Here is a 27,319-nt window from a genome sequence, read left to right on the forward strand (position 1 = left end):
CACCCCTACTTCATTCATATTTTATTTTTTATTTTTAAATCTTTTTTTTTACCTCATATTTTACCTCTTTTTAGGTGCTTTTCTCAGGTCCTAAGTGCACAGAGCTTGTATACGCTGACTGGGCACAACCCCTCTGAGGACTCAGCAAAGAGAAGATAAAATTAGCCCCATTGGCCTTGCTAAATGTAAATGACACCTGTGAAATTTAGGTTATGCCCTCGTGTGACCAATCCTGTGTTCTAGGGCAGTGTCTTTCAGTGTTTTCCAGATCAGCATCAGCAACACATGGGAACTTGTTAGAAATGCAAAATCTCTAGATCCATCCCAGAACTACTCAATTAGAAAATTTGCTGGACCCCATTCCTGTCTTTTAATAAGCCCCTCAGTTGATTCTGATGAACACTAAAAGGTTGAAAACTGTTCCTTTTTAAAAAAAAATTTTTTAATCTGTGCCCAGTGTGGGGCTCAACCCCGAGATCAAGTTGCATGCTGTACTGAGCCAGCCAGGTGCCCCAAAACGAGCTGCTTTCTCTGAAATCTCTATGCCCAACATGGGGCTCAAACTCATGACCTAGAGATCCAGAGCCACATGCTCTACTGAGCCAGCTAGGTGCTCCTGAAGACCACTGTTCTTAACCCATGCCCCAATATCCCCACCTTCCTCCTCAAAATGCACTATAATTCTAATTTCCCATTTCAAAATTAGCAAAACTTATTATTTGTAGTAATCCTATGTTCTGATCTCTAAGACCTGTCTCCCCAAGAATCTTACTCCATCAACTAGGCTCTCAATACTTGCCCTTAAGAATCCTGCATCATCAGGACACCTTGGTGGCTCAGTTGGGTGGGCATCTGACTTTGACTCAGGTCATGATCTCATAGTTCAAGTTCAACCCCCACATCAGGCTCTCCACTCTTGGCACAGGGCCCGCTTTGGATCCTCTGTCTCCCTCTCTCCTCAGCCCCTCCCCTGCTCATGCACTCTCTAAAAAATAATTAAAAAAAAAAAATCCAGGATCATCTAGCAGCAGCCTTAGTATAGTGACCTCTATTTTGCAAAGACACTTCTTGGGGGAGGAGGAGCGTACATTTTCTGCTTTTCTTCACTTTCTCCACTGGAACTGCTCTTAATAGGAGCCACCAGCTTTTCCTCCTTTCACCCACCCTCACTTAAATTCCTTCCCTAAGCAACTCCACAGGGATGTTGAAGTGAATGTCCACCTACACCATCTGTAGCTCCAGCAATCTGTGAAAAGCTGTGTTCCCCTAGGTCCCAATGCTTACTCAAAGAATGTTGACCCATGGGATTTACTCTGTACCTATGGGTGTTTTATGTTCAAAATATTCCTTAAGTGTTTCACTTAATACCAACACTGACCTCACAGAATAAATGTTAGCTCAAGAACTGAAAACACACTCCACAAATGTTTGTCCTAATGTACCTCAAACAGCAGATAATGGCTGGGTTTTAAACAAAGAGCCCAAACACACTAGGGGTTAAATAAGCTGCTTCTCTTTCCACTGTTTATTATTAATGTACAAAATATACAAAACCAAAAGAAAAAAAGAAAATACTCATCCCTCAAATCCATTGTGGCTCTAACCCAAGACCCTGCACAAAAGCCAACCAATCCACTGTTTTCACAGAAAACAACTGATGCCGAGACATGTGAAGGAGAGGGCTGGGGAAGGGCAAGTCAGCTTGTTGCACCCACCCAGGAAGGCACCTGGTGGGATTCAGAGGTGGCTGACAGGGCAAGGGAGCCAGAGGCCTCACACCAACAAGGTTCCAGGTGGGGGCAAAGAGTGCGCCAACTCCTGAAGGCAGTGCATGTAGTGTGACTGTCAGGCCCAGCGTGCTGGGCAAGTTGATGAAAAGCTGGTCTCACTGAAGTGTTTTACAAAGTTTCCAGAATGAGTTGTAGGCAAGGGTGGACCAACACCAGCAGCCTTACCTATACCAGCTAAAACTTCCACTGGATGCAGATGTGAATTGGCCATCACTGAACCTAACAGACCCATGATACAGACTTGGGTGTTCACAGAAGGTTGCAAAGTCTTGAGAAAGGACTCAATGTAAAGCCTGTGTCAGGGCAGAAGTGGGGATGATATTTTCCAGAACTCAAATCCAGCCTAATTGAGCCCTCTCAGTGCAGTGGGATATATAATACCCCTTTTACCATCTCCCCACCCCCATGAGGAATAATGAACTTGGCTGGGATGATTTCATAAGTGCAGCTGATCCCATGTCAGTTCTGTGTGCATGTGGAGGACCCACAATAGGAGAGTTAGAGGTGTTCTCCAGGATAACCAGCTTTAGGTTCTCAGGCATTAAGGGCAATACTGGAAAGGGATTTGGGGTTATAGGGCAAATCTCCTCAAAAAATGAAGCCAACTGGGTCTTCTCTTCAGCAGTCCAGGGTACAGAATGTATCCAGTCTCTCCTCCCCAGACTGGAGGAAAATATGTACATCAATACGCACCAGTGATCGAAAACCCCCAGAAACCCAAGCAGGTGGGAACTGAGGGGGCCGGCTCCTCATCAGCTGGGGAAAGGGGAAAAGTGGGCCTCACAGAAGCCATAACAGGGTAGAAGGAGCAAGGCTGCAGTCCACAGGGGTGTGTGTGGGTGGGGCAGAGGAGGTGGTCCCTAGGGCAGAGGGGGCCCGTTGACACCCGGGTGGTAGAAGGCACAGTTGTTCTCATAGCGGCAGTTGCCCTTCATCATGAAATGTCGGCAAACAGGGCGGTTTGACATGTCTGTGGAAATGACGGTGGAATGGTTAGATAAAAAACGGCAGACAGAGGTCAATGCCACCCTCACCCCCACTTCCTCCCACCCCCACCCCCACCCCATCCACAGCATCCTGAAAACTTCTCTTTCAGGGAGACCTGGAATCTTATGGATTTGGGGGAAGGGCAAAGGGTAGGAACTGAATGCATGCTGAGAATGAGGTGACCTCATGTTTGGCCTAGCACACCTGGGGTACTAATGCTCCCCCAACAACTTGTATGGAACACCAAAAACCATACAGGGAGCAGGAACTATTCTCACCTCCTCCATGGCTGTGGCCTCCATCATGCCCTCGGTGGCCCCCTCCTCCATGGCCAGGGCCATCATGGCCACGGTGCTCATGAGGCGGTGGCCCTCGATGGTCATGGCCTCGGTGACCAGGGACATCATGAGGCCGGTGGCCATGGGGCCCTCCATGTCCAGGACCTTCATGGGGGCGATGTCCACTGCTTCCACCCATGCTCCCACCAGGGCCTTCATGGGGGCGATGTCCGCCACCAGCACCCATGCCTCCACCAGGGCCTTCATGGGGACGATGTCCACTGCCTCCGCCCATGCCACTGCCAGGGCCTTCATGGGGACGATGTCCACTGCCACTGCCCATGCCACCGCCAGGGCCTTCATGGGGACGATGTCCCCCACCTCCACCCATGCTACCACCAGGGCCTTCGTGGGGGCGATGCCCACCACCCATGACACTGCCAGGGCCTTCATGGGGACGATGGCCACTGCTGCTGCTCATGCCCCCACCAGGGCCTTCATGAGGACGATGCCCACCACCTCCAACCATGCCCCCACCAGGGCCCCCTCTTCCATTTGGGGGTCCTCCTCCAGAGCGACCTCCTCTGGCCCCTCGGAAGGGAGGAGGAGGAGGAGGTTCATTTCCTCCTCGGCCACCACGGCCTCTATGGTACGGTCCAGGACCTGGTCCTGGACCCCCCCGCATTGGGCCACCCCGCATGGGGTCACCCGGGCCATCCCAGAAGGGATCACCCCCTCGTGGAGGGGGTGGGGGACCCAAGAGACGTGGACCCACTGGCCCACCGGGGCCTCCGTGAGGACCTGTTAGGGGGAAAACAGAAACAGCAACAGTTACCTGTTACACTCAGGGACAGCCTCTCCCAGCCTAAACTATCTCCTCCCACCTTTTGGTCAACCTACACTATTACCATACCAAAATCAAGCAGGTAAACCCATTCCAACCTCTCGTTTACCACCTACCTGGCATAGGTCCCCCAGGTCCAGGGGGGAAGTGCTGCATGGCCTTGGGGCCACCAGGGCCTCCTGGTGGGAAACCATTGGCTATTGGACCAGGGCCTAATAATCCATGTGGCACTATTAATTTAAAAAAAAAAAAAAAAGAGAACAGTCAGCAAGAGGATTCTAGAAGAGTGGCATGACTTCCTACTTAGGTATGCCCCTCTGGCCCTCTCAGACCAACTTGGCAGAGCAATGCTCTATCCAGTCTTCCCCTCCCCATCTAGCAGCAATACCCCTGGCTCACCACTGTCTGTGAACCCTGCTCCCCACACCCCAAAGTAGGCTTTCTCCCCCCAGGCCCCAGGGCTGGCCCTGGTGATTACCCAGCATCTGCTTGATCTTGTCTGAATAGTCTGGTTGCTTTAGCAGTTCCTCTGAGGGATGACTATTTGGGCTACCCTGTGAGGAGGCAAGGTGAATAGAGAGCAAGGTTAACAACTGGCAGAGAAAAGAGAGGCAGATGAGGGGGTAAGTGAGAAGATGAGTATTAGCGTAAAAAGACAAGCAGATTCCAGAGAAAATGGAAATGAGGAAGGTGGACTCTTACCATGATGGAGGTGAGGATCTCTTGGACATTGATGCCCCCTCCTCCAGGACCCTGGGGGCTCTTTCCAGCACCCATGCTTCCCATGAGATTGGCTAGGACAGGAGGCAACTTGGAGCCACCTGCCCCATCAGGTGAGCCACCAGCTCCCCCGGGTTCCAGGGTCTCAATATATGGGGTCTCATCCATAGAACACTCCTGCAAGAACAGGAGAACAATTCCATTTGAAATGGAAATGAAATGTGAAAGACACATTAAAATCAATCACAGTCTCCATTGCCACATAGCATTCGCTCACCTCATCTAGGGGGATGAGCTTCGGGGGTACAGGATCATAGGGCTCAGGATCAGGCTCATGAGGACTATTAGGAATATCACAGGTAATAAGGGAAAAAAAAGATAGTCAAATTATTTATTCAAGCTCTCACATTCCCTCCTAGCCTACACCCCCTTCTGAATTACCCCAGAGCGCATGTTCCCCTCAGCAGTCCAAGCACTTAATACGGATATGGTTCATGCCTAGAGCGTAAACCCTGTTCTGCTCACCTTTCCTTGTTCAGGAAGAGCTCCTGAAGGATTCCTTTCTCCCTCTCAGCCTGGATATATCGCTCCTGGCTATTGCTTCCAGGGGTGACAAGAGGTGAGGGTAGAACCAGGGGTCGCGGGCACACCCAGGGCACCTTCTCCTCCATATTGTCATGGCTCAGACGACGGGCCGTCTCAAACGCATGTCGGTCTGACAGTATCTCTCGTTTAGCTGCCTCACCAAAGTCCTTGATCTTATTCACATTTACTATTGGCAAGGAGAAAAAAACAAGAGCAAAAGTAAGTACAACCACGTCCTTTTTGAACTCTCTGTACCCACCTACTATACAGGAATCTACACACGCTAACCTCGTTCAGTTTCATCCAGTTCAAAATAGAAATATTCTCTCAGTTTGCCCTCCTCAGGCCATGTCACAGTCTTCCTCTTCCTGCCTTTCCGGGTCAGCTGGCTAGGATCTCCAGGACTCTCCACTGGCTTTGCATCCAGTGCTCCTGGCTCTAAAGAAGCTGTAAGCAAAAGAGGTTTTAGACGCAGGCCCTTTCTTTCAGAAAACCCCCAAATCTGAACCAATTTCTAGACTTACCTGTATCCATGAGCTCTGGGACTTCAACAGGGGGAACTGGGGTTCCTGGGCGGTCTGTGTCCATAGGCTCACAAGGAGGTGCTGGTTCTGGGGAAGAAGGCTTGGCTGTGCTTGGTTCTGTGCTCGTTTTCCCTTCAAATGGGCTTGGCTATAATGAAAGAAAAAGAAGTTAATGAGCTGATAAGAAAGCCAAAGTTAAGGTAAGGCAATTAGTCCATGGTCCTAGACAGAATCTCCCATGAGTTCCTATAAAGGAAGACTTTGTCTCTCACATTGCCAACCTCCCACCCGCACCCCAGCCTACATCTTGTTGTCCTAACCACCCCTACCTGCTAAACCCTTCCCTTCCTTCTACTTTACTTTTGACATCCTGTCACTGACACCTACTGCCCAGGGCTCATACCTTGGCAGCTGTAGGTGACAACACCTTCTTCTTCTTCTTAATTTTGATGCCTGGAACAGGGGCTGAATTGAGCGCATCCAGAAAGCCCAGGCCCTCCATAGCTATAAAAGGAAAAAGCATAACATGGAATCATTAGACTCTTTCACAATTCTATTCCTATACACAAATCTGGGCAGAAAATGGGCCAATGGAGACCCTACTCCAACTTAGGACATCATAAGGGCTGCCTACGTGACTCCGTCATTTAAGAGTCCCACTTTGGCTCAGGTTCAGGCCCCACATAGGGCTCTGTGCTGACAGTGCAGAGCCTGCTTGGGATTCTCTTCCCCTTTCTCTCTGCCCCTTCCCCATGCATGCACTCTCTCTCTCTCAAAATAAACTTTCATGGAGTTTTTTTTTTTTAATGTTTATTTATTTTTGAGAAAGAGAGACAGAACGTGAGCAGGGGAGGGGCAGAGAGACAGGGAGACACAGAATCTGAAGCAGGCTCCAGACTCTGAGCTGTCAGCACACAGCCTGACACAGGCCTCGAGCTCACGTGACCTGAGCCTCGATCATGACCTGAGTCAAAGTCAGATATTTAAATCAACTAAACCACCCAGGCGCCCCTCAAAATAAACTTTTAAAAAATAATAGTAGTAATGAAAAAAAAAGAAAAGGATTAAAAACAAAACAAGACAAACAACAAAACTTAGGACATAATAAGTTCAAGGTGCCAGGAAGCATATGCTGGATTCATATAAGAAATGCTTGTTATTCTTACTAAAAAAATTTTTTATTTTTATAAAATTTATGAAAAATTTATTAAAAAATTTTATTTTTATCTTACGTAATCTCTATACCCAATGCAGGGCTCAAACTCATGACCTGGAGATCAAGAATTGCATGCTCCTCCAACTGAGCCAGCTGGGCACCCCTATTCTTTCTTTCTTTTAAAGGCAAACAATTTGTAGCTTTAAGTATGAATTAGAGCTCAGATAACTGAAGAAGCCAGCCCCCATTGACATGACAGAATATCCTGCAGCTGGGAGTGCTCCTAACCAGTCACATACCTCCCAATACCATCTCTAAAAGTACCCCTAAGTAATCCTATGAAAGGGGAGCTCCAGAAGTGCAAAAATTAAGACACACACACACTTAGGACATGAAGAAATCAATCCCCTACCTACCCCCCAACAATCATTCCCATGAAAAGGGTTTGTTCCCAATTCCAAGTATATTCCTTCACTTTAGACTCACGCTGTGGTGGGATGATCTTCACTTTGATCTCTTTGGTGGCATTGGGTGTGGTGTTCAGTGGCTTGTATTTCTTCTCTGCAGGGGGGGCAGCATCTCCTGGAGCAACTGTGGTGCTGTCAGAAGAGGAATGGTCAACAACATCTCTGATTCACCATGACTTGCCCCTTCTTTCTCCCTCGTGTCCACAGACATAACCCACGCAGAAACCCAGGATGTGGTCCATACCTCTGACGCTTGAGGGGGATGGGTTTAAGGTTGTACTTGTCAGAAACCACCACTGCACTGGCATTCTTCTTCACAGGCACCAAAGATGGGGTCTCCAGCTCTAGCCCTGGCGGAAGGAAAAAACACGATATTGGGGTTGAACTCTCTTAACTCTTCTTCCCTGGTCCAACCCCAAATCTTCATCCAGTCCAAGCTTCACCCACTAGTCTTCCCTCTTCCATGTGTGTGCCGTTTCATAAATCGGCTATTCCACCACAAGACCCTAGGTATGCATCCGCCCACAGACTGTCCCAAGACTGGTCAACAGCCCTACCAGTGGAACGGAACTTGGCATGACTGGGTGCTGTGGTTCGTAGAGACTTGGGCTTCTCCTTCTTCTTCTCTGGGGCCTCCTCAGCCCGGGTCTCAGCCTTCACCTCAGTCAAGGGTCGCTCAGGAGGGGTGGTTCGACTCTTCCCCTCTTCTTTACGTTTTTTTTTATCTTTCTCTGTTGTTAAAAAACAAAGCAGAGGGGCGCCTGGGTAGCTTGGTCGGTTAAGCGTCTGACTTCAGCTCAGGTCATGATCTCACACTCCGTGAGTTCGAGCCCCGCGTCAGGCTCTGTGCTGACAGCTCAGAGCCTGGAGCCTGTTTCAGATTCTGTGTCTCCCTCTCTCTCTGCCCCTCCCCTGTTCATGCTGTCTCTCTCCATCTCAAAAATAAATAAACGTTAAAAAAAAAAAAAAATTAAAAAAAAAAAACAAAAACAAAGCAGAAAAGGACTTTACTTAAAGAGAAAGACTCAGAGATGAAGCAGGCTAAAGGTACTGAAAGCCATGTCCCAGTGGGAAAGAAATAAATACAAGGGATAAAAGACTAAGGAGCTTACCAGCAGGCTGGGTACTGCTCTGGGAGCGGATGACAGCCATCCAGTCACTGACAAGGACTGAAGCCAATTTCCGGAGCTCTACAGGTGAGAGTAAGGGGAAATGCCTAAGTAATTAAAAATATTACTCTTCCAATAACAGAAAACAGAGATGTTTAAAGATATACTGTGAAAACCTGTGTAACAAAAAAAGTAACTCAGAGTTTTAAGAAAAACATGGGATAGGCTGAAAAACCAAACTCTTCAAAATGGAAAGATGAATCATATAGCAGTCTTCTATTCCAATTCAACACTGGGAGGGGAGGCGGGGCAGAGGTGGGGAAGAGGGAGAATGAACATCAATTACACAGAGAATATATTATAAAAACTACATCAGTTGTTTTATATATACTTCATGTGGTTGTTATATTCCAAAGATTTTTAAACCTCCTTCACAAAGTGAGAAAGAGAAAGCTAGAAAACCAGAACGAAGCCAGTGCCAATGCTCTTCCCCTAACCAGTATTAGTTTGTGTTGTGCCTAAAGACAAAGTTCAAAGGAGGCAGATTTAGATCCATCTTTTTTTTTTTTTTTTTTTTTTTTTAAGTTTGAGAGAGAGCAAGCATGAGCAAGGGAGGGGCAGAAAGAAGGAGAGAGAGAATATGAGAATACCAAACAAGCTCCATGCTGCCAGCACAGAGCTGGATTTGGGACTGGAACCCAGGAACCGTGAGATCATGGCTTGAGCCGAAACCAAGAGTCTGACCCAGGTGGCTCAGCTGGTTAAGCATCCAACTCTTGGTTTCAGCTCAGGTCATGATCTCACAGTTCGTGAGATCAGGCCCCTTATCAGGCTCCATGCTCAGAGCACTGAGCCTGCTTGGCATTCTTTCTCTTCCTCTCTCTCTGCCCCTCCCCCCCTCAAAAATAAATAAACTTTAAAAAATCCTTTACAGCTCTTGGCTTTTGTACTTGGCAAATAACGTATCTATGGCACCCCTCCTCTTACCAACACTTTCACTTACAGACTCACTTAATAATGAGATTGTTTAAAACATTAAAACCTAACTTTTCAAATATTCACAAAACCAGCAATTTCTATACTTAAGGCAACATGAACCCCAAGGCATCCCCAATGCAGGGATATTATAAACCTTTTTGGACCAAATGAAATTATGGTCTAATGAAACTTTACAGTCTATAAGGAATATATAAATTACAGTATCCAAAGAAATTATACAAGAATTACACCTATATTCAAAAGTGGCAGCATACAATTGAGCCAACTGGAAAACAGAGAACAATATACCCGACAATGAAGAAACAAGAGATGGGCAATGATTTAAAAGGATCTTCTGTAATGTATTTTTACATTACAAATTATTATTAAAGATACTTGTGATGTCACAAATCAGAAGTGCTCAGTATTTAAAGGGCTTAAAAACCAAGAATTAATACAGCTAAAAGAATAGAAAGCTAGAAAAGGTCTTTCACTGAAACAATTCTGTGAGTTAAACCCTTTATCTTTGTACGTTTTCTGTGTTTTCCTCTATAGCTAAAGGAACTTCAGATAGGCTTATCCAGGTCTACATGCTCCTTCCACACCCAAACCACCAAAGCCTCTTTTCAAAAGGACCTAGCACACCATTCCCTTCAGCCAAAAGAGCAAGCCTGTATTCTGATCAGGGGATTAGCTCTGCTAGAATACTGCTCACTTGTGGGATACTGGTGTCTTGTGCTTGTGGTTTGTACCCTGGGTATAACCCCCTTTTTTTTCCACTAAAGAAAAGGCTGTAACTTTCTGGAGCCAGGCTCTGTCTTCAAGCCAGAACTGTGTGGCCCTTGCCAAAGAGTCCACAACGCTTTGTCTTAGAAAAGGAAAGACTCTGTTGCCACCAAAGCTATAATCTATCTACTCCAGCAGTCAGGATTCTGTCCGTGCCCTAAAGGAAGGTGTTTACTGGTAGAAATAGTGTATCTGTTGTTAAGAAAATACACACTGAAAGTCTCAGAATATGCTTTATATTTAGAAAAACAGAGTGATGATGACACTCTCTAGGATGATGCTATTTTCCCCAAAGAATTTTAAGTGTATACCTTTTACACCAAGAGATATTAAGAATCAGCTTCTAAAGTGTGGTGTCTTGTTTTACATTCAACAGTAGAGAAATGGACAAATCCCATTCAGAGTTGAGAACAGGAAAAGAGGACAGGTTAGAGAAGCTCAATTTTTAAAAGAAAGAGAAAAGCAAGGTGAGGTAGCAAGGAGTGACAGGACAGTTCAAGGATGGAAGTGAGACATGGCATTAACTAAGTAGAAGTAATGAGGAAGGGCTGTGACAGAAAGTAAGGACTGGCCCCTACCTTCATCCTCACTTGACTTGCTCAGTTGCTTCACCAGTTTGGCGGTGTTGTTCTATGAGAGATGGGGAGAAAAGTTAAGTGCCAGGAGGAAAATAAATCCTCTCAGAGTTAACAACTGCACAAACTCACCCACAGTTTCTTTTATTCTTTTTTAGATTTTATTTTTAAGTATTTTTAAGTATTGGGTATTTTTAAATACCCAATGTGGGTGGGGCTTGGGCTTGAACCCATAACTCCAAGATCAAGAGTGACACACTCTTCCGACTGAGCCAGACAGGTGCTCCAGCCACAATTTCTTTTTTTTCCTTAAGTTTATTTATTTTGAAACAGACAGACAGCATGAGTCGGGGAGGGGCAGAGAGACAGAGGACAGAGAGAGAATCCCAAGCAGGCTTGCTGTTGCAGGGCTTGAACCCATCAAGGCGTGAGATCATGACCTGAGCTGAAACCAAGAGTAAGAGGCTTAACAGCACAAAGCCCGATATGGGGCTTGAACTCACTGACTGTGAGATCATGACCTGAGCTGAAACCATGAGTTAGACACTTTAACTGACTGAGCCGCCCAGGCACCCCTTTGTAGACATATTCATACTTAACCCTGAAAACAACCAACAATAGGGGTGCCTGGGCGGCTCAGTTGGTTAAGCAACCGATTCTTGGTTTCGGCTCAGTTCGTGATCTTGTGGTTTCAGGAGTTCAAGCCCCACACTGGGCTCTGCCCTAGCAGCACGGAGACTGCTTGGGATTCTCTATCCCCCTCTCTCTGTTCCTTCCCCACTTGCACTTTCTCTCTCTCAAATAAATAAAACCTAAAAAAAAAAAAAAACGTGGCACGTCACTTAAAAAAAACAAAACCCCAGTAATGGATGAGAAAACTAAGGCTCAAATATATGAAGTGCCCCAACCACACATCTATTAAATTTAGTTTTCTGATACTAAATTCCTATTTTTTCTTTTTCAATTTTTTTTTTTTTTAACATTTATTTATTTTTGACAGAGCATGAGCAGGGGAGGGGTAGAGAGAGAGGGAGATACAGAATCCAAAGCAGGCTCCAGGCTCTGAGCTGTCAGCACAGAGCCTGACGCGGGGCTTGAACCCACGAACCTTGGGATCATGACCTGAGTTGAAGTCGGGACACTTAACTGAGTCACCCAGGTACCCCAAATTCCTATTTTTTTCTACCACTCTCCTTCACAGGCCCAAGACTGCAACGCCATCAGTGCCACTGTGGGTATTTTATCTGTTAGGCTAATGCAAAAAGGAAGCACTAGGGTTGTAAAGACTTAAGGTACCTGCTTGAGGTGGTCCACAGTGAGTGGTAGGTGCTGCAGGGTCAGCAGAATTTGCTGCAAGAGGGGAATGTTGTTGGTTGTCTTTGAATAGGTCAGCCAATTGTTAAGAAGCTTGTAGCCACCAACATCAATAAACCTGTAGGCAGGTAGGAGAATCTGTAATGACCTTCCTAGGTTTTGGAGTGCCACATCCCACACTCTTACTCCCCCATCAATAATCTAGAAACCCAGGCCTCACCTCCCCCACTTTCTAACATCTTCCCATCTCAGCCGCCCAGCTCCCCACTTACTTGACCAATATTTCTGGTGACTGGGTCTGCAGGAGAATGTTCAAGTAAGTGCATCGACTCACCATCTTTCGTGCTTCCTTCATAAGACTGTAGGAGGGAAATTAAGGTTAGACATGGAGCAGCTAGAATGCCTCTTCTTTCAGCAGAAGCATCTCTAACTGTGGGAGTGCATTAATAATCCTAATGACTTGGGACTTTGCTACAGGGTAGGAGGGTCACACAAGCCTCTTGGAGGATGATATGGATCCAGAGTGAAATGGAAACCTATGAGAGGATGGAAGACAATTCAGGAGACACTGAAGTCTCTGATCCAGGGAGGTAAGCATCACTGCTTCTAACACAGGACACACGTGATTCTGCTTCCTGGTCAAGAGACCTAGCACTAACAGCCATCCGTTCATAGTCTGTTCAGGACTGGTTTAGTTCTTTCCCTTCCACTGGGGAACTGGAAGGTTCCTGAGGGAAAATAACACTTTGGGTATAAGGAATGTGACCTAAAACAACCAAAAATTCTGCTCCCCTGCTCCCTTCCTTCCAAAGTGTGACTCCCTCAAGACTGTGGATATCCAAATATTCAAATTCCATTATGGCCAGGAACCAAGGGATCACCTTTTCCTATCACTTACTCTAAAATTATTGGATTCCAATCATATTCCCACTGACTCTCCCTTTCCCCTCCAAGAACACTCATTCCTGTCTGCCTTACTTAAGGTTATATTACAACATACAATATCTTCTACTCACAATGAATCCAAAGATAGGCAGACTCACCTGAAGATCTTGGAAATGCCATCCACACTCTTGACTTCCCCATCTCGGTTAAGGAAGCTATCCAGGCCCTTGAGAAGCTCTTTGGGATCTATGGGACCCGAACCCATGATCGAGGTTTCTAAGACAAGGACAAAGCAAACCCACAGAATAAGTGGGTGGCAAGGACAGTCCCACTATGCCCTCTAATAACTTCCATTTCTATATGTGACAAAATTCTGTGACTAATTATTCAATCTATATTGAACTACTCTCACCATTTTCTAGATATGAAAAAATCAACACAGACCATCACACCACTGAGAAAAAAAGCCCTGGCAAGTTAAGCATGGTACTAATACAGGACTGAATGGGAAGACAATGGACTGGGCAGTACACCTTTCTCTCTTCCTCCCAGTTACATCCCTTCTAGATAGCTAACTTCACTAAATTGTATTAGGGCTAAAAAACAAGTGCCTGTAACAAAACACTCAACATTCCAAGGCATTTTTGCTTAATTAGTTCCTGTTTCTACTTAGCAGCTGATAAATTTGGCCTGAAAAAAACCTGTAGTTTAATAAGAACTGGGCAAATCTTGGACAGGGCTAAATGTCTTCTAAGATTAGTCGGTTCCTTTTTATCTTAGTCTTATTTAGCCATAATCACCTCAAGTGGTAGGATGAGCTCTGCTTGCACCAGGAGAAAATCAGCTAAAATGGCAGGTGATATAAAACTTGGTAACAGAAACTTTCCCTCAAGAGAGTTGAGGGGAGCTCCCAGAAATGGAGACAAATGGACATAAAAGATATCAAGCTGGCACTCCTCAGTCTTAAATAGAACTGTCATTCATTAACCAAATACTGTACATGTTTTTATTGTTTTAAAGTCAAGAGAAAGACTGCTTTGTGATTTCAAAAGCAAAGACACAAATCTGAGCACTACTCCTCTCCAAAATCACACCACCATCCAAGATCTTCAAGAAAGGCCTGAAATTAGAAACCACAGAGGCAAAAAGAATGGAGTAGAGCTAGAAGCTGGAAAAATGCCATTAAATTCTTAAGTAGCTACTTTAGACCAGGTTAGAAAAGGAGCTCATTAAAAGCTAAACTCTGTTATGGGATGAAGTGTGAAGCAATTTCTAGGCCAGAACCCAAGATAATCTTGAATCAATGTGGCTCTGATTGGGATTTTTATCCACAATACCTCTAAATATAAACTTCTGAGAACCAAAAAAGAAAGCCCCCTCAGTAATACTTGCATTTGGAATATAAGGTTAACATTGGGTAGAAAGGAGGCAAGAACTACTTCTTGCCTCCTGCTTCTAGTACAGATAACAGACAGAATTTCAGCAGAAGGGTGGGAAAATCAGTGTTTTACAACGATGACTGAATTTTGTGCAGGAAAGAGAACAAGTTTCTTATAAAATAACATAAATTCGTTCTGTATGTTCTCAGACAAATCAAAAAGCATAACAATCTCAACCTTTTAGTCCTCTCAACAAAAAGGCCAACAAATTTCTAAATAGATAGGTCCTAACAACCTAAGGAAGAAGCAGCAGAAACAGGGAAGAGGCTGGTTCTTGAGATCATAACCTGTGGGCTGAATAGAGAGGAGATAAGGTAAGAAATTCCGAGAGGTGAGCAACTCTGGGTTAACTGTGCTGTTGTTGCTGCTGCCCTGGAACCTCCACAAAGACAGGTAGAACCTGAGGTCAGAGAAAAAAACACTGAAGTAGAATACTGGATAAGATTAGAAGCCCATGAGCCAAATCCACTGAAATGTGATGATTCTTAGAGACAGACATGGAGATAAAGGCATTTTTTCCCATGTAGTAAGACACCATATAAAGTGATCCATAGACACTACTATACCAAGAGATACACAGACACAATGGGATATATATAGACCGACTTCCCATTTGTTGGGGACTAAAAAAGCAATGAGTGAATCCAAAGTAATACATTTCATCAACCAAAATATACACAATTTGACAAAAACCTTCAATTAAGTAACACTTTAAACCAGTGCTACCTACCCCCCCACACCCCTTCCAGCCAAATACAGCTGATCCCAATGATTCAAACCAAGAGTAGGATATACATCGCCTTGGAGAACTACCTTTGGCATATCCAAGTCCGAGCTAAATCAACAGGACTGCTCCCCCTACTTCCTTCAGAAACAAAAAAAGTGTCACCTGAGCTCAAATGTTCCTTCACTTAAGAGGGTGAGAGAGAAGAGAATAACCATCCCCAGGAAAGAGACCAATGAGTGCAAAGCTAAATTCTGTCCAGTGCCTTCTGCTGGAAATGGGTACAAGGGACAACTTTTTCATTCCCATTCATAAAAAGCAAGAATAATCAGGGGAAGCTAGAAGACAAAGCAGATATATTAAATATTAGGTTTCCACCATTGTTATTCCTATTTATAATTTGGAAGTATAATTAACAAAAACTAAGTTTTGTCTCCTAAGTGCCAATTGTGAGAAAATGTAAATGGGTTTTCTCATGGTTTTCCTATAGGCAAATTAGTTTTCACTAAAATTAAGGACTCCAAATGTCTTACAACCAAATTTCCTTACTTCAAAGTCAGTACATTCTGAAAGAAGCTACAAGGCACTCAAGTGGAAAGAAATGAAGAACCTAAATTCCTGGCACAGGCCTACAGTGGAAAAGGCAAAGGAGTTGAACAGGGAAGGAGGGGCAATAACTAAGTGTCAACATTACCTAGTCATATCTGGAGCTTGGAATGAATGCTTGAGGAAGCTTTCTGGAACCAAAAATAATCTAGGGCATGACGTTTGCTCTTTTAATTTCCTCCAAGATAGAACATACAGAATAAGAAGGGCTGGGGAGAGGGAAATAACCCCAGCCTTATCTCCACCTTCTTCTAAGCTGTGCATTCCTTCTTATGGAGGATATTTGCAAGCAGAGATGAGCACTACTGACACAAGGCACTGGGAAATTTTCTACCTTTCTTACCAGAAATTTAAAAAGTCCTTAAGTGACACCAACTCCTGCCTCTGAAATGAGTTTTCCTTGAGGGTTACTCAGTTAACAAGGTGAAAAATATCTAGCTTGGCGAAAATTATTCCATACCCATCACCAAGAAAAAAGAACTTAATTGGTTCAGGACAAAAACCCTATGCAAATCAGAGCCCTTCTAAATACAATCACAACACTCATAACAAGGAAGGAGTCTGAGTTTACCTTGACTTAGAGAAGTCTTAGCACTTCTGGAAATGAAAATGTTTTGTACTTGACCTCTTACACTCCCCCCACCCTTCCTTTCCTTGGTGTTTGAGGTATTTCCTAATAGGACTCAGTGAACTGAATTAGGTCTCTTGGGTGATGTACAAGGTCTTACCTCTCCTAAGCATAAGCCCTACCCCTTAAACTTCTTTTGAAAACCTGATACAGTGATCTCCCGGAAACCTTATTTGCCTTTCAGTAAGGATGTAAAATCACCCCCCACCTGCCAGCAAAGTATCCCAGAAAATAACTCTGGCCACGAACTACAAGGATCAGGTTCTCCAAGGTTCTCTGGATGGATGTGGTTTCCCTATCTCCCATGTTAAGGAAGATCTTCTTTATTAATCCCCTGTTCACTAGAGATCAGGAACCCCAATGGGTAGAATGTTCAGCTCCCAAGGAAGGTATGCTGCAGAGGCACATGGCAAACTGCTTAAAAGATAAAAAACTTGTGGTCAATAGACATGTGGAAGAGTCCCTCCCACCCAATCCAGAAGTTTTAGCACTAATTTGAGAATCAGTACCCAACAGAAAATTAGCCCTGAAGTCTCACCAAGTCACCATAGGACAGGTGTTCAAAAGGGCTTTCCAATTTTGCCTAGAAACTCCACGCTTCAAGGCAGGACTTTAAAAAATGAAAAGTATATGGAGAGTTGGACAAAGATTTGACTGAAAAAGTTGGAGGAAGATAGATAAGGGACAGGATACCCAATACCACCCTCAGATAGGGCATGGCTTTGAACATGCACCAACTGCTAAAGCACTGCACAAGTTGAAAAATGAAGACATTATTTTCCCATTAATGTTTTTAAGGAATTTCTTTCTAAAGGGAAGGAAAAAGAAATTCAAAAAGGGTGGCTCTTTGGAAAAAAGAAATGAAGGTTTTGAAATGTAATACCAGAAAGGTTTTGCTTACCAGACACCGTAGCTTGCATCCCCCTGCCTTGAGTTTACAACTGCCGCTTCCTTTCCTATTCACTTCTCATCCTAGTACCAATGTACAGGAGCTAAGCAACTGGAGAACGTGACACAGCACTGAACACAAAGAGTTTATCCCCAAACCCAGAGGTGGGATAAGGGAATAAGGGTGATTTAAAAGAAGTCTTCAGGTACCCACCCTCCCCCGTCTCATTATACAAAGCGACCAAATGCAGGCCCAAGGACTGGTTCCTGGACAGAAAGGGCACATTTCAGTATTAGGCCCCACTTGTCTATTCAAGTCACTTCCACAAGTTCTCCTTTCCCCAGTATCCCCCGCACCACGCCACACCTACATACATACATACACACAGCTCACACACACACACACACATGCACACACCACCAGAAGGCTCCCAGTCTTAAAGTATAGTTGGTTTGACTGGTTTTCCACCCCTGGCAACTGAAGCGGGGAAAATTTCCAAGCTGTTGTGATGAGTGAAGGAAGATGAAAATAAAAGCAACAGGCTTTGATTGTTAAATATAAAAACTAGAGCTGCCCAGGAGATGGACAACTTCAAGACCTAATCCCTATAAGCTTTTCCCTCTTAAGAATATAAAAGATACTCTAAAGAAAATACAGAAAATGTCTTTTCCTGTCTAGCAGCAGCGTGCACAGGGAGTCCAGAAAGCATCTGCTCAGGGGTGGAGTTTCAAGAGGGTGGAGAGGAAGAAAGCTGATTACATCACCTTTCCATGCTGCTCCTCCCCCTTGACCAAGTTTCTAGGGCGGCCCTAAGCTCTGGATGGCAAAAGGGGGAGAAAAAACAACAAAGAAGCAGGGACGACGCCATTTTGTAATGGAGAAGAGGAAAACTTAAAAAAGCTATTCCGGCTCTGCCGGCAGCTAGTTACATTAGAAAACAACCCTTCTCAGTAAAATACCCCAAACCAGCCACCCACCCTGAATGGTCTTTAACCTAATTTGAGTAAGAGAGTTGTGAAAATAAAACCAATTAAAATATTTAAAAGAACATTTTTCTGTGGGGAAGAATTGAATTTGCAATTGAGGTTCAACCTGCTACCATCGACCACCCCCATCCTCCCTATAAAGGGAAAGGGGGAGGACTTGGACCCCTCTCAACAAATAGGGTTGAGGTGGGAGGACAGGAGAAAAATGGGCCAAGACACAACCTGCAACACCGCTTTGAAGACAAAAGGACAAGGAAAGTCGCCATATTGAAGCAGGGAAGAAAAAAATTCCTTTTAACGACACAAATCTTTTAGAAAGCTAGCATTCAATTGCACTAAATGGCTTTTAAAATTATACTCCTGAATTCCACATTTCCCAACCTTTCCACCCCCTATTAGACTGTATTCCCACCCACCAAAACGTTATCAAGTTAAAATGTTAATCACTTTTTTCCTCTTAAATAACCTGCGCAACCTGCAACAATTAAAAACATTCTTTACCTCCCCATTATCTTGTATGTACTGGCACTAAGATTATAGTTTTGTACTGAATTAAGTGTCTTGCAATCTTTATTCCTAGATTGCCACCTATTTTAACCACACAAATATATCCCAAGCAAATTACATTAAAATTGAGAGGATTTAACAATCATTTAAAGTCATAGCCAGCTATTATTTCTCTGCCCATCTCCTTACCCTGCAATCTTTATGTACAGATTGCTTATTAATCTGGCAAATTGAAAGGCGCCCTGCTTGTCTCACACACAAAGAAGTGGGACTTCTGGGCCACAAGATCCACCATCTTTTGTATGTGAGCTCATTAACCCTTTTGAAGACTGCTAACGAGGAAGTTAACCATTCCTCCTTATAAAAAGCAAACACTTATGGCTTTGGCAGTCTGGAAATTGGCTGGATTACCAAGGGTTAACCATCAAAATCCTCACTTGCTGGCCCTCCCTCCACCCTTTCCTTGCCTGCAGCAGGGCAGGAAGGTAGGTGGCAGGGGAGAGAGAACAAGACTGTTTAGACCAAAGGCCCTTTTTTAATGGAGATTAAGTGACCGGCTTGGTCCTTCTCCAGTTCTCTATTTTGTTCTATTGTCTCATTTCTTCCTCTCATTATTTTTGGTTTCACAACGGGAAACGTTGATTTCTTGTTGCAAGGCTGGTTTTGGAAAATTCGACACTTACTATCCAATTTTTTTGCGACGTCAGCACCTCGGGCTCAGGGGGGGAGGGGGCTCAAATTTTGGAGAAAAAAAATAAAACAACCAACCAAGACCCAAAACTCAATTATTTGGGGGGCCTCATTGGATCAAAAAGTCTCTTAAAAAAACGAAGGCCAACTCAGTATTCATTTTCCCCCCACCCAACTCCATTTAGGGAGGGGGGGTCGTAGAAAAAAAGTTCTGAGTGGATTCAAAAAAGTAAACGCTGGATGAGTGAATTTGGGTGGGTTTGGGAAGGGTGGGTGGTTGATTATTTTTGAAGTTATGTGGTGACGGTCCTTCGGCCACAGATTGCAAGTCCCATGCAGCGTGGGCTGGTGGGGTGGGCAAGATAGGTGGGAAGGGGCAGAAGACACAAGTGGTTGGGCTGGTGGCTGCGGTTTTCCCTTTCCCCCCTCTCTCAGGATCCTTTCAAGGGCTTAGATGTTGCTGCGGCTTGTTTTTTTCCTCGTGGCCGGCCTGTCTTTCTCCGAGAAAATTCAAACCTAGGATAAAAGGAACACAAGGGAGAAAGATATAATCAATACGGGCTGCTTTAAACACCCAAAGTACCATATCTGTTGTCTCCAATCACATCCAGGTCCCATCCCGAACACAGCCGCCTTTTATAAGCCATGACCCTCCACAGAACCCATCCCTAACCCCCTCCTCAGTCCAACAAAATCAACAAAACTTAACCCTCCAACCGACAAAACACCCAAACTTACCTCTAAACGAACCCCAGAATGGCGGCTGTCTGCTCGGGCGGAGTCTTTTATACCCGGACGCCGCCCAACGCGCCCAAACATGCTAGTGAAACGCCCTTGTCGCGAGACATTGTGCGCGAGGCATGAATTCATTGGCCAACGCGAAAGACAACTCGCTAGCTGATTGGCTATCCTTCCTTCACCTTCGCTCAGCCCCTTCCTCCCCCGGGACCTTCTTCCGCCTCCTTCCTGGCCCCCCCGGCAAGCGCGTGACCGCAGAGCCTAGCACCTCCCTTTCCTCTGCTTCCACCACTTCCGTCCTCCAGAACATTTCTCACCCTGGTTGGTAGAACCGGGCCGGCGCGTGCGCATTGAGAAGACGTCGGTCGAAATCCCCTTCAAAATTGTTTAAAACGCAAGCCCTTAGTATGAGATCTAAGAATCGTAATGACTGGTTTAGGAAAAACGCAATTTTGAGGCCAAATTCAATTGTGACGCAGTTGAAATTGGCTTCTCCCCATAGCCCCCCCCTTTTACGCTTCCGTCCTGACGCAAGTGCGGGGCCGCCTCCCGCACTGCGGTCTAGCCCTTGGCCCTACCGTAGTCAGTTTCTTGGAGCATGCGCAGTCGCCTTTCGAGCCTTGGGCGTACGTCAAGATGGCGGCGTCCCTATCGTGTTTGTTGCTGAGGCGCCTTCTTAACCTTTCGCCCTTCAGAGGTGCCCACGGAGTTCAGGTAACTCCTTGGAGCACACTTTGCACAACCGCAACTTAGTTATACTTTCTCTAGGTTATTGCTGGGAATCCAGGAGCGGAGACCCTCCCAAGTGCTTATGCCTTGGCCGGCTAGGCAACACTGCTTCCACCACCCTTTCCTTCTCACCCTTTTCAGTGCTGCGCGGCTTTTTAATCTTTAGCCCAGGGCAAAGAGCCCGGGTTAGATATCATTCTTTTCCCGTTACCATCGCGGCTAAAGAACTAGGTAAAAGATTGGATCTCTTGGTCATACACAACCAGCTCTTAAGTATGCGTATGGTGTTTAAATCTGATTCTCTAGAGTGATCTTGGGTTGAGGGAGACTAACTTTTACCTGCTGTGGTATCTCCCGGTAAAGCCAGGATACGTTCTCAAGACCTGGGGACCAATTTCTCCGCTTTCTCTCACTAAATTATTTTATTATTGTTATTATTATTATTATTTTAATCAGAGCATACATGAGACCTTAACTCAGTCCTTTGGATTGAGGTTTCCCTCCAGCCTCATGTACTCACCACACTGGAAGTTCTTGGTAGGGCACGGTAGGTTCTTGGTAGGGCAGGGTGAGATAGAAAGGCTTGCACAGCTGCCACTCCCTAAAGTGGGACTGAAGACTGGTGACGGGGGTCACCACGGAGTTAATAACAGCTTTGGTAGCTTTAAAGCAAGCGTTAGGACTCAAGTTTGTTCTGACCTATGGAATGTTGACCTTCAACTTTTTTAAGACTGGGCAATTTCATGATCCAGGATTGGATTGAGTTGGAGATTGCCCTGTCATATGCATCCTCTCCCTGCCAGGCATCTTCCTTCCAAGAAGTTAGACATTATCCCTTTTCCTTTCTTCTCACTTTCCTCCACTAGACTCAGTACATTCTCAAAAGCACGACTATATCATAGGTGTCTTCTCAAATACGCCTGCTTCCCAGTCACTTAACCTAGTTACCCTCTCATATTAGCTTTTCCTTCAGGGTCCAGTCAGAGACAGGAATAGTGGTTGATGATACCAATTTTACCCTAACAAAAATGCTACTTTCTCTGTATATTCTTACTATATTCCATTAATACAGTGGACATGAATTCCCCTTCTGCTAACATGTGGGCAGTGAGACAATCAGGTCCTTTCCTTGAGCTCTTTTTCTGATTTTTTTGGCCCTCTTTTTATAGGTTCCCCTCCAGACTCTTTGCACCAAAGCCCTTCCTGAGGATGATTCTTTGCCCCTAGATCCCATAACCCCTTATAAGAATGAACCCTGGAAATATCTGGACTCAGAAGGTACCTCTAAATGGGAAAGGGGAGGATCACAGCGGTCTGAAATAAGTGGACAGAGACATTTCTATTACCCACCCCCCCCAGAAATAACTTGTGTGGTTTTTCATTTCAGAATACCAGAATCGCTATGGTTCTCGCCCTGTGTGGGCTGACTACCGTCGAAACCACAAAGGTGGCATACCCCCTCAGCGAACTCGAAAGACCTGTATTGTGAGTTTCTGAAGGTGGTACACGGATGGGATGTAGAGTGTGGATGGAGGCCATAGTGACCATGGCAGCAGTACTTTTTCTCATAGGACTTTGAACATTTTCACTTACCAGTTTTCTCTCTCCACAGCGTAGAGACAAAGTTGCTGGGAATCCCTGCCCCATCTGCCGGGATCCCAAGCTGCATGTTGACTTTAGGGTAAGGGGAATCTTTTCTTCAGAGTAAGGACTTGGAGTTTCTTCATAGTGCTAAAGAGATTACCATAGGTGTCCTACTCTTCTTCATAATGTAGTACTGTTATAGTTTATTTTGCATTGACTTTCTAGTAACAGAAAAACATTCCTCTCTCCAGCCTCTTGTTCTCTATTGTGGATCATACTAAAAAGCTTCATCTCTTATATGTGAAATTTACAGTTTACATTGTAAGGCCAGAAGAATACCTGTTTCTAATGGGAGAGCAATACCCAAAGGTTCATTTGTATCCATCACAATTATTGGCAAGTAGATTGGGCTAGTTTTTTTCTGTGCATGTGTTTGTTTTTGTTTTATTGCTGTCATGTTGTGTGATGGCCTGCTGAGACTTGGGGCTGGAGAGCAGATACATGAAGCAAGATACAGAGTCTAATTATTTTTCAAAAAGCCTTTATTGCCAGGACAGAATTTCCTCCCTAAAGAGTTAAAAAAACCATATAAAAATATGGGGAAAAAATGGGAAAAATGTTATTCTGAGCTTGCAGTGAAGGCATTAGAGCAGAAGCTGAATGGTCATCAAGGGAGTTGGAGGAAATTCGTGTATCAGTAAGCAGATGGGGGTGTCTGACTGCTCTCAGGTCCCTTCAGACACAGTTGTGGAAGGGTCCAATAGATAGATAATATCTCAATTTCAACTGTGTACAGTTGGTTATAAAAAGAGAACATAAGCAGTTGTATACAGTTTAGAAGCCATTACGTGACCGAGGAAGAGACACAGGTTATAGGTTGAATAGTTCAGATGATTCTGCTTGCTCTTTTACTCCACACACGTATCTACTTTTTTCCTTGGGTGTCATCTCCTGTTGATTGACCTGCTGGCCAACAGGCATCGTAACACAAGACTATAAAATTGTTCTTAGTAAATGTATATGTTATACATAGTATGCTGTTGTGTACATTAATATTTTACACGTGTGCATTACAACACATATTTCTGGGTGATTTCATGGATTGCCAACTGACTATCCCCAATTTGTTTTGCATGAAAGGCTGATTTTAGAACCTAACCCCTGCGGGAGAGGATTCTATGTAAGTCTCAGTGACAGAATGTAGAGTGTGCACATAAAATGGTTGCAAGGTCAAGAAAGGGGAAACGTTTGCTAGAGTTTTTAAGAATGTGTTTAGCAAAGTGATGGGGCTAGAAGGAGGGTAACACCTGAAGAGACACAGAGGAGTTAAGGGTGTCTGTGCACACGTGTACAGATTGTGCACTTCCAGTCTCTCAAGGTCTTGGTGCTCTCCCTGCCGTCTCATGTTTCCCCACCACTTTCCTCCCACAGAACCTGAAGCTCTTGGAACAATTTGTCTGCGCCCACACGGGTGTCATCTTTCATGCTCCGTACACAGGTTAGCCCATCATTCCTGTCACCACCAGAATAACTTTTCCTTGGAGCACTTCTTGTTTATTCAGTCACACAACAGGTATTTGGTGGTTCCTATGTATGGCATAAAAAACATTGATTGAACGTGTTTGGAAATCCTGCCTTAATGGGAATATTCACATGCTAAAGCAATTATATGTGGACAAAAAATATAAGCAAGTACCAATGTAAGTAAACTATCTCAACAGAGCTCTTAAAAGATAAGTCGTGGTGATTATCTCCTTTCTGTAGAGTCTCTGCTTTTACAAAAATTGACTGTCATTGGTCACAAACAGACACAAGTCTCCAGAGTGAAATCCCATCGTGCAATTTTTAGGCACTATCTCTTAATCCCTTCCCAGGATACAGCTCCTACAGAGCACTCTGGGGGCTCTCCTGCTCGATGGAGGCTTCAGCTGGGTTTGTGAGGGGCACCTTGAGCATTGATTGGCTCAGGTGGGGGACCACTCTCTTCTCAGAGATGACTGATAAATTGACTGCATGTAAGTTCTTTTTGTCATCGACAATCCAATTAGCTCTAACTCTCTCAAATTTGGAATTGTAATCCTAACAATGCAAGGTTACATCCATTCCTTAACGATGGTCACAGCCCAAATCTGGCTCACTGCTGTTCCCATTTATTTTCATGTTGTCTACAACTGCTTTCAAACTACAATGGCAGAGTTGAGTAGCTGAGACAGAGACTGTAGGACCTGCAGAGCCTGAAATTTATGTGGCCCACCACAAAAATTTTGCCAACCCCTGCTCTAAAGCAAGATAAATTTGCAAAACTAATCTGAATCCACCATTTTGGGGAAGGCAGCATGATCAGTGGAGTTTGGTTTGTCAGGGAGTTTTAAAGAGGAGCATTTATAGTCAAGCTATAGAAAGTTAAAGGGACTATTTTGCTACTCTCTCAGATCACCTTCTCCAGATCTGGAAACCTTTCTTCCTTTATATTTTGTTTAGGTTTATTTATTTTCTTTGAGAGAAAGCAAGAGTGAGTGGGGGTGGGGGGGCAGAGAGAGAGAGGGAGAGAGAGAGAATCCCAAGCAGACTCCATGTTCAGCGCAGAGCCTAATGCGGGGCTTGATTTCAAGAACTGTGAGAACGTGACCTAAGCCAAAATCAAGTCAGATGTTTTCAACTTTTTTTTTTTTTTTTTTTTTTTTTGGGACAGAGAGAGACAGAGCATGAACCGGGGAGGGGCAGAGAGAGAGGGAGACACAGAATCAGAAACAGGCTCCAGGCTCCGAGCCATCAGCCCAGAGCCTGACGCGGGGCTCGAACTCACGGACCGCGAGATCGTGACCTGGCTGAAGTCGGACGCTTAACCGACTGCGCCACCCAGGCGCCCCTCAAGTCAGATGTTTAACAGATTGAGCCATCTAGGCACCCCCCTTTCTTGCTTTATTGACTCATTCTTTGTGGATTGTCCAATCTAAATCTTTAATCAACCATACTTGCCCTTTGAATTTTGTTCTGCTGTCTTGGAGGCTTTACCATCAAATGGCTTTTCTGTGGTGGCTAGATCCTCTTAGAGTCTTCATCTCAGCTCTCAGAAAGGGGGGATTCTTTCCATTGGATAGATGGGGAAACTGAGGCCCATTGAGGGGTCAGAGAACTGGGATTATTAGAGCAACTTTTTCAAACCCAGCTCTTTATCATCATATAGAAGTAGTTATATACTTTATTTACTGTGCTTTTCGGAACAAGCACCAGGTTCTCTCTCTTTCTCCCTCCAGGGGTCTGTATGAAGCAACACAAGAAGTTGACCCAGGCCATCCAGAAAGCCAGGGATCATGGTGAGCATAAGGGGCACAGTGCAGTTTTGTGCCATAAAGAAGGTGATTTAGGGCTGGAGGGCGGATATAAATGCTACCGATCTGAAAAGGTGGTACCCAACGTGCTCTTCCCAAAAAATCTCCTTTCAGCACTCCACTGGTCCCTTTTTCCCTCTCCTGAATCTTTTACCTTGTCCTTGTCCTATTCCCTTATTCTTCCTCTTTCCTTTCTCTTCCCTAACTATTGGTCTCAATGCCAGAGATAAATCATAGGGGATCTTTGTATAAATCTCTGGCCCTGGGCTCCATGACACCTTCGCAGAAATTTTAAAAAGGTATACCTCTGCTAGGGCAGGTGCATCTTTATAGTCCTGGTGCAGAGCTGCACGGTTTGACAGGCAAGAGCCCAGGCAGTAAGTATGTCAGTCCTCATTGCCCCTTGTCCAGTTGCCTTTGTGCAGTGTACAACATGCATAAATGTACCCAGTGGCTCTGACTGGTTCCTCCCTCCCTTTATAGGTCATTTTATTTATTGTCTTGACCTGAACTACTCTTCCTTGCTTCCTTCCTTCACTTTCTCTGTTTTTAATCCCCTAGGTCTCCTCAGGTACCACATTCCTCAGGTTGAACCTCGGGACCTTGACTTCAGTACCTCTCATGGAGCTGTGAGTGTTACTCCACCAGCGCCCAGCCTGGTGTCAGGTGACCCCTGGTACCCATGGTACAGCTGGAAACAGCCACCAGAGAGAGAGCTGTCCCGTCTTCGACGCCTCTATCAGAGTCATCTCCGAGAAGAGAGTGGTCCCCCACCTGAGTCAATGGCCGAATTGCCACTCACAACCCCAGCTGAAGCCTCCTCCACTGAGCAGGAGAGCCCCCAGAGTGCTCTGTAGGAGCTGTATCTTGGGAAGGGATTAAGAGATAATGCCTAAAAATTGCATGATGGGATTTGACTCTGGAGACTTGTGTCTGTTTGTGGCCAGTGGCAGGCCCAGGGCCTGAGAAAAGAAATGACTGTGTTGTTGAAGGGAAAAAATACATTTGAGGCTTAGGGAGGGCAGGACAGATGTGTATGGGAAACCCCAACCCCTATATATTGTAAATAGGCTAAACATTCTGTTACTGCTTCAGACTTCTGCTAACTCAACTTTCCACAATAAAGCTATATCTCTGTTTATGGTCTGAGTTTCAGATTAATGCCATTTGTGTGGGGGGAATGGGTGCTGCTGTGGGGAGGGGAGAGGTGAAGCTTGCACCAGACCAGCCAGTGACTCTTGGAACCAGGAGCCACCAGAAATGAGCAGTTGGGCCATTAGGTGATGATCACCTTTCTGGCCTCCTGTGCCCAACTCTGTGTTAGTGTTCCCACCATACCAGCTGTGTGGCGGGGTGGTATGTTAAAGGGTTGGAGAATGGGTCTTTAGGCTAGGAAAAATGCATTGCTATGGCCCTAGCTATGTGGGATGTGGGGTAGGGGAGTGGCATTGCTAAGGGACTGACTGGCC

General features: G+C 45.0%; 2 protein-coding genes and 1 long non-coding RNA gene across 6 annotated transcripts; 1 reads left to right on the forward strand and 2 right to left on the reverse strand.

Annotated features, from left to right (window-relative positions):
- Positions 1-1,497: 1,497 nt before the first annotated feature.
- PPP1R10 (protein phosphatase 1 regulatory subunit 10) lies at positions 1,498-20,699 on the reverse strand. Of its 4 annotated transcripts, none has more exons than XM_078446705.1 (20): positions 20,523-20,699; positions 17,297-19,983; positions 13,157-13,274; positions 12,386-12,472; positions 12,096-12,231; positions 10,803-10,854; positions 8,464-8,541; positions 7,909-8,082; positions 7,596-7,701; positions 7,371-7,483; positions 6,132-6,232; positions 5,729-5,876; positions 5,493-5,651; positions 5,145-5,391; positions 4,897-4,960; positions 4,602-4,796; positions 4,378-4,453; positions 4,016-4,129; positions 3,056-3,856; positions 1,498-2,760 (listed from the first exon to the last, which is right to left on the reverse strand). In XM_078446705.1, exons 2-20 carry the CDS (start codon positions 17,313-17,315, stop codon positions 2,651-2,653), a joined length of 2,898 nt encoding a protein of 965 aa, XP_078302831.1. In that variant the 5' UTR covers positions 17,316-19,983; positions 20,523-20,699; the 3' UTR covers positions 1,498-2,650. The 4 variants fall into 4 exon arrangements, with proteins under 4 accessions (XP_078302831.1, XP_078302830.1, XP_060470976.1 ...); XM_078446704.1 differs by lacking the exon at positions 20,523-20,699 and adding an exon at positions 20,206-20,332; XM_060614993.2 differs by lacking the exon at positions 20,523-20,699 and having other exon boundaries at positions 19,461-20,196.
- Positions 20,700-20,783: 84 nt separating this feature from the next.
- Positions 20,784-26,989, forward strand: MRPS18B (mitochondrial ribosomal protein S18B). Its single transcript, XM_060615012.2, has 7 exons — positions 20,784-20,919; positions 22,104-22,212; positions 22,322-22,419; positions 22,547-22,615; positions 23,950-24,016; positions 25,776-25,835; positions 26,412-26,989. The coding sequence occupies exons 1-7, from the start codon at positions 20,842-20,844 to the stop codon at positions 26,705-26,707; spliced, it is 777 nt and encodes a 258-aa protein (XP_060470995.1). The 5' UTR covers positions 20,784-20,841; the 3' UTR covers positions 26,708-26,989.
- LOC132666855 (uncharacterized) lies at positions 24,984-25,504 on the reverse strand. The gene is made up of 2 exons (XR_009604874.3): positions 25,378-25,504; positions 24,984-25,147 (listed from the first exon to the last, which is right to left on the reverse strand). It is a non-coding gene; the product is annotated as an uncharacterized LOC132666855 (long non-coding RNA).
- Positions 26,990-27,319: the final 330 nt, after the last annotated feature.

The sequence above is a fragment of the Panthera onca genome, chromosome B2 (assembly GCF_046562875.1).
Source record: "Panthera onca isolate mPanOnc1 chromosome B2, mPanOnc1 haplotype 2, whole genome shotgun sequence".
Taxonomy (NCBI): Eukaryota; Metazoa; Chordata; class Mammalia; order Carnivora; family Felidae; genus Panthera; species Panthera onca.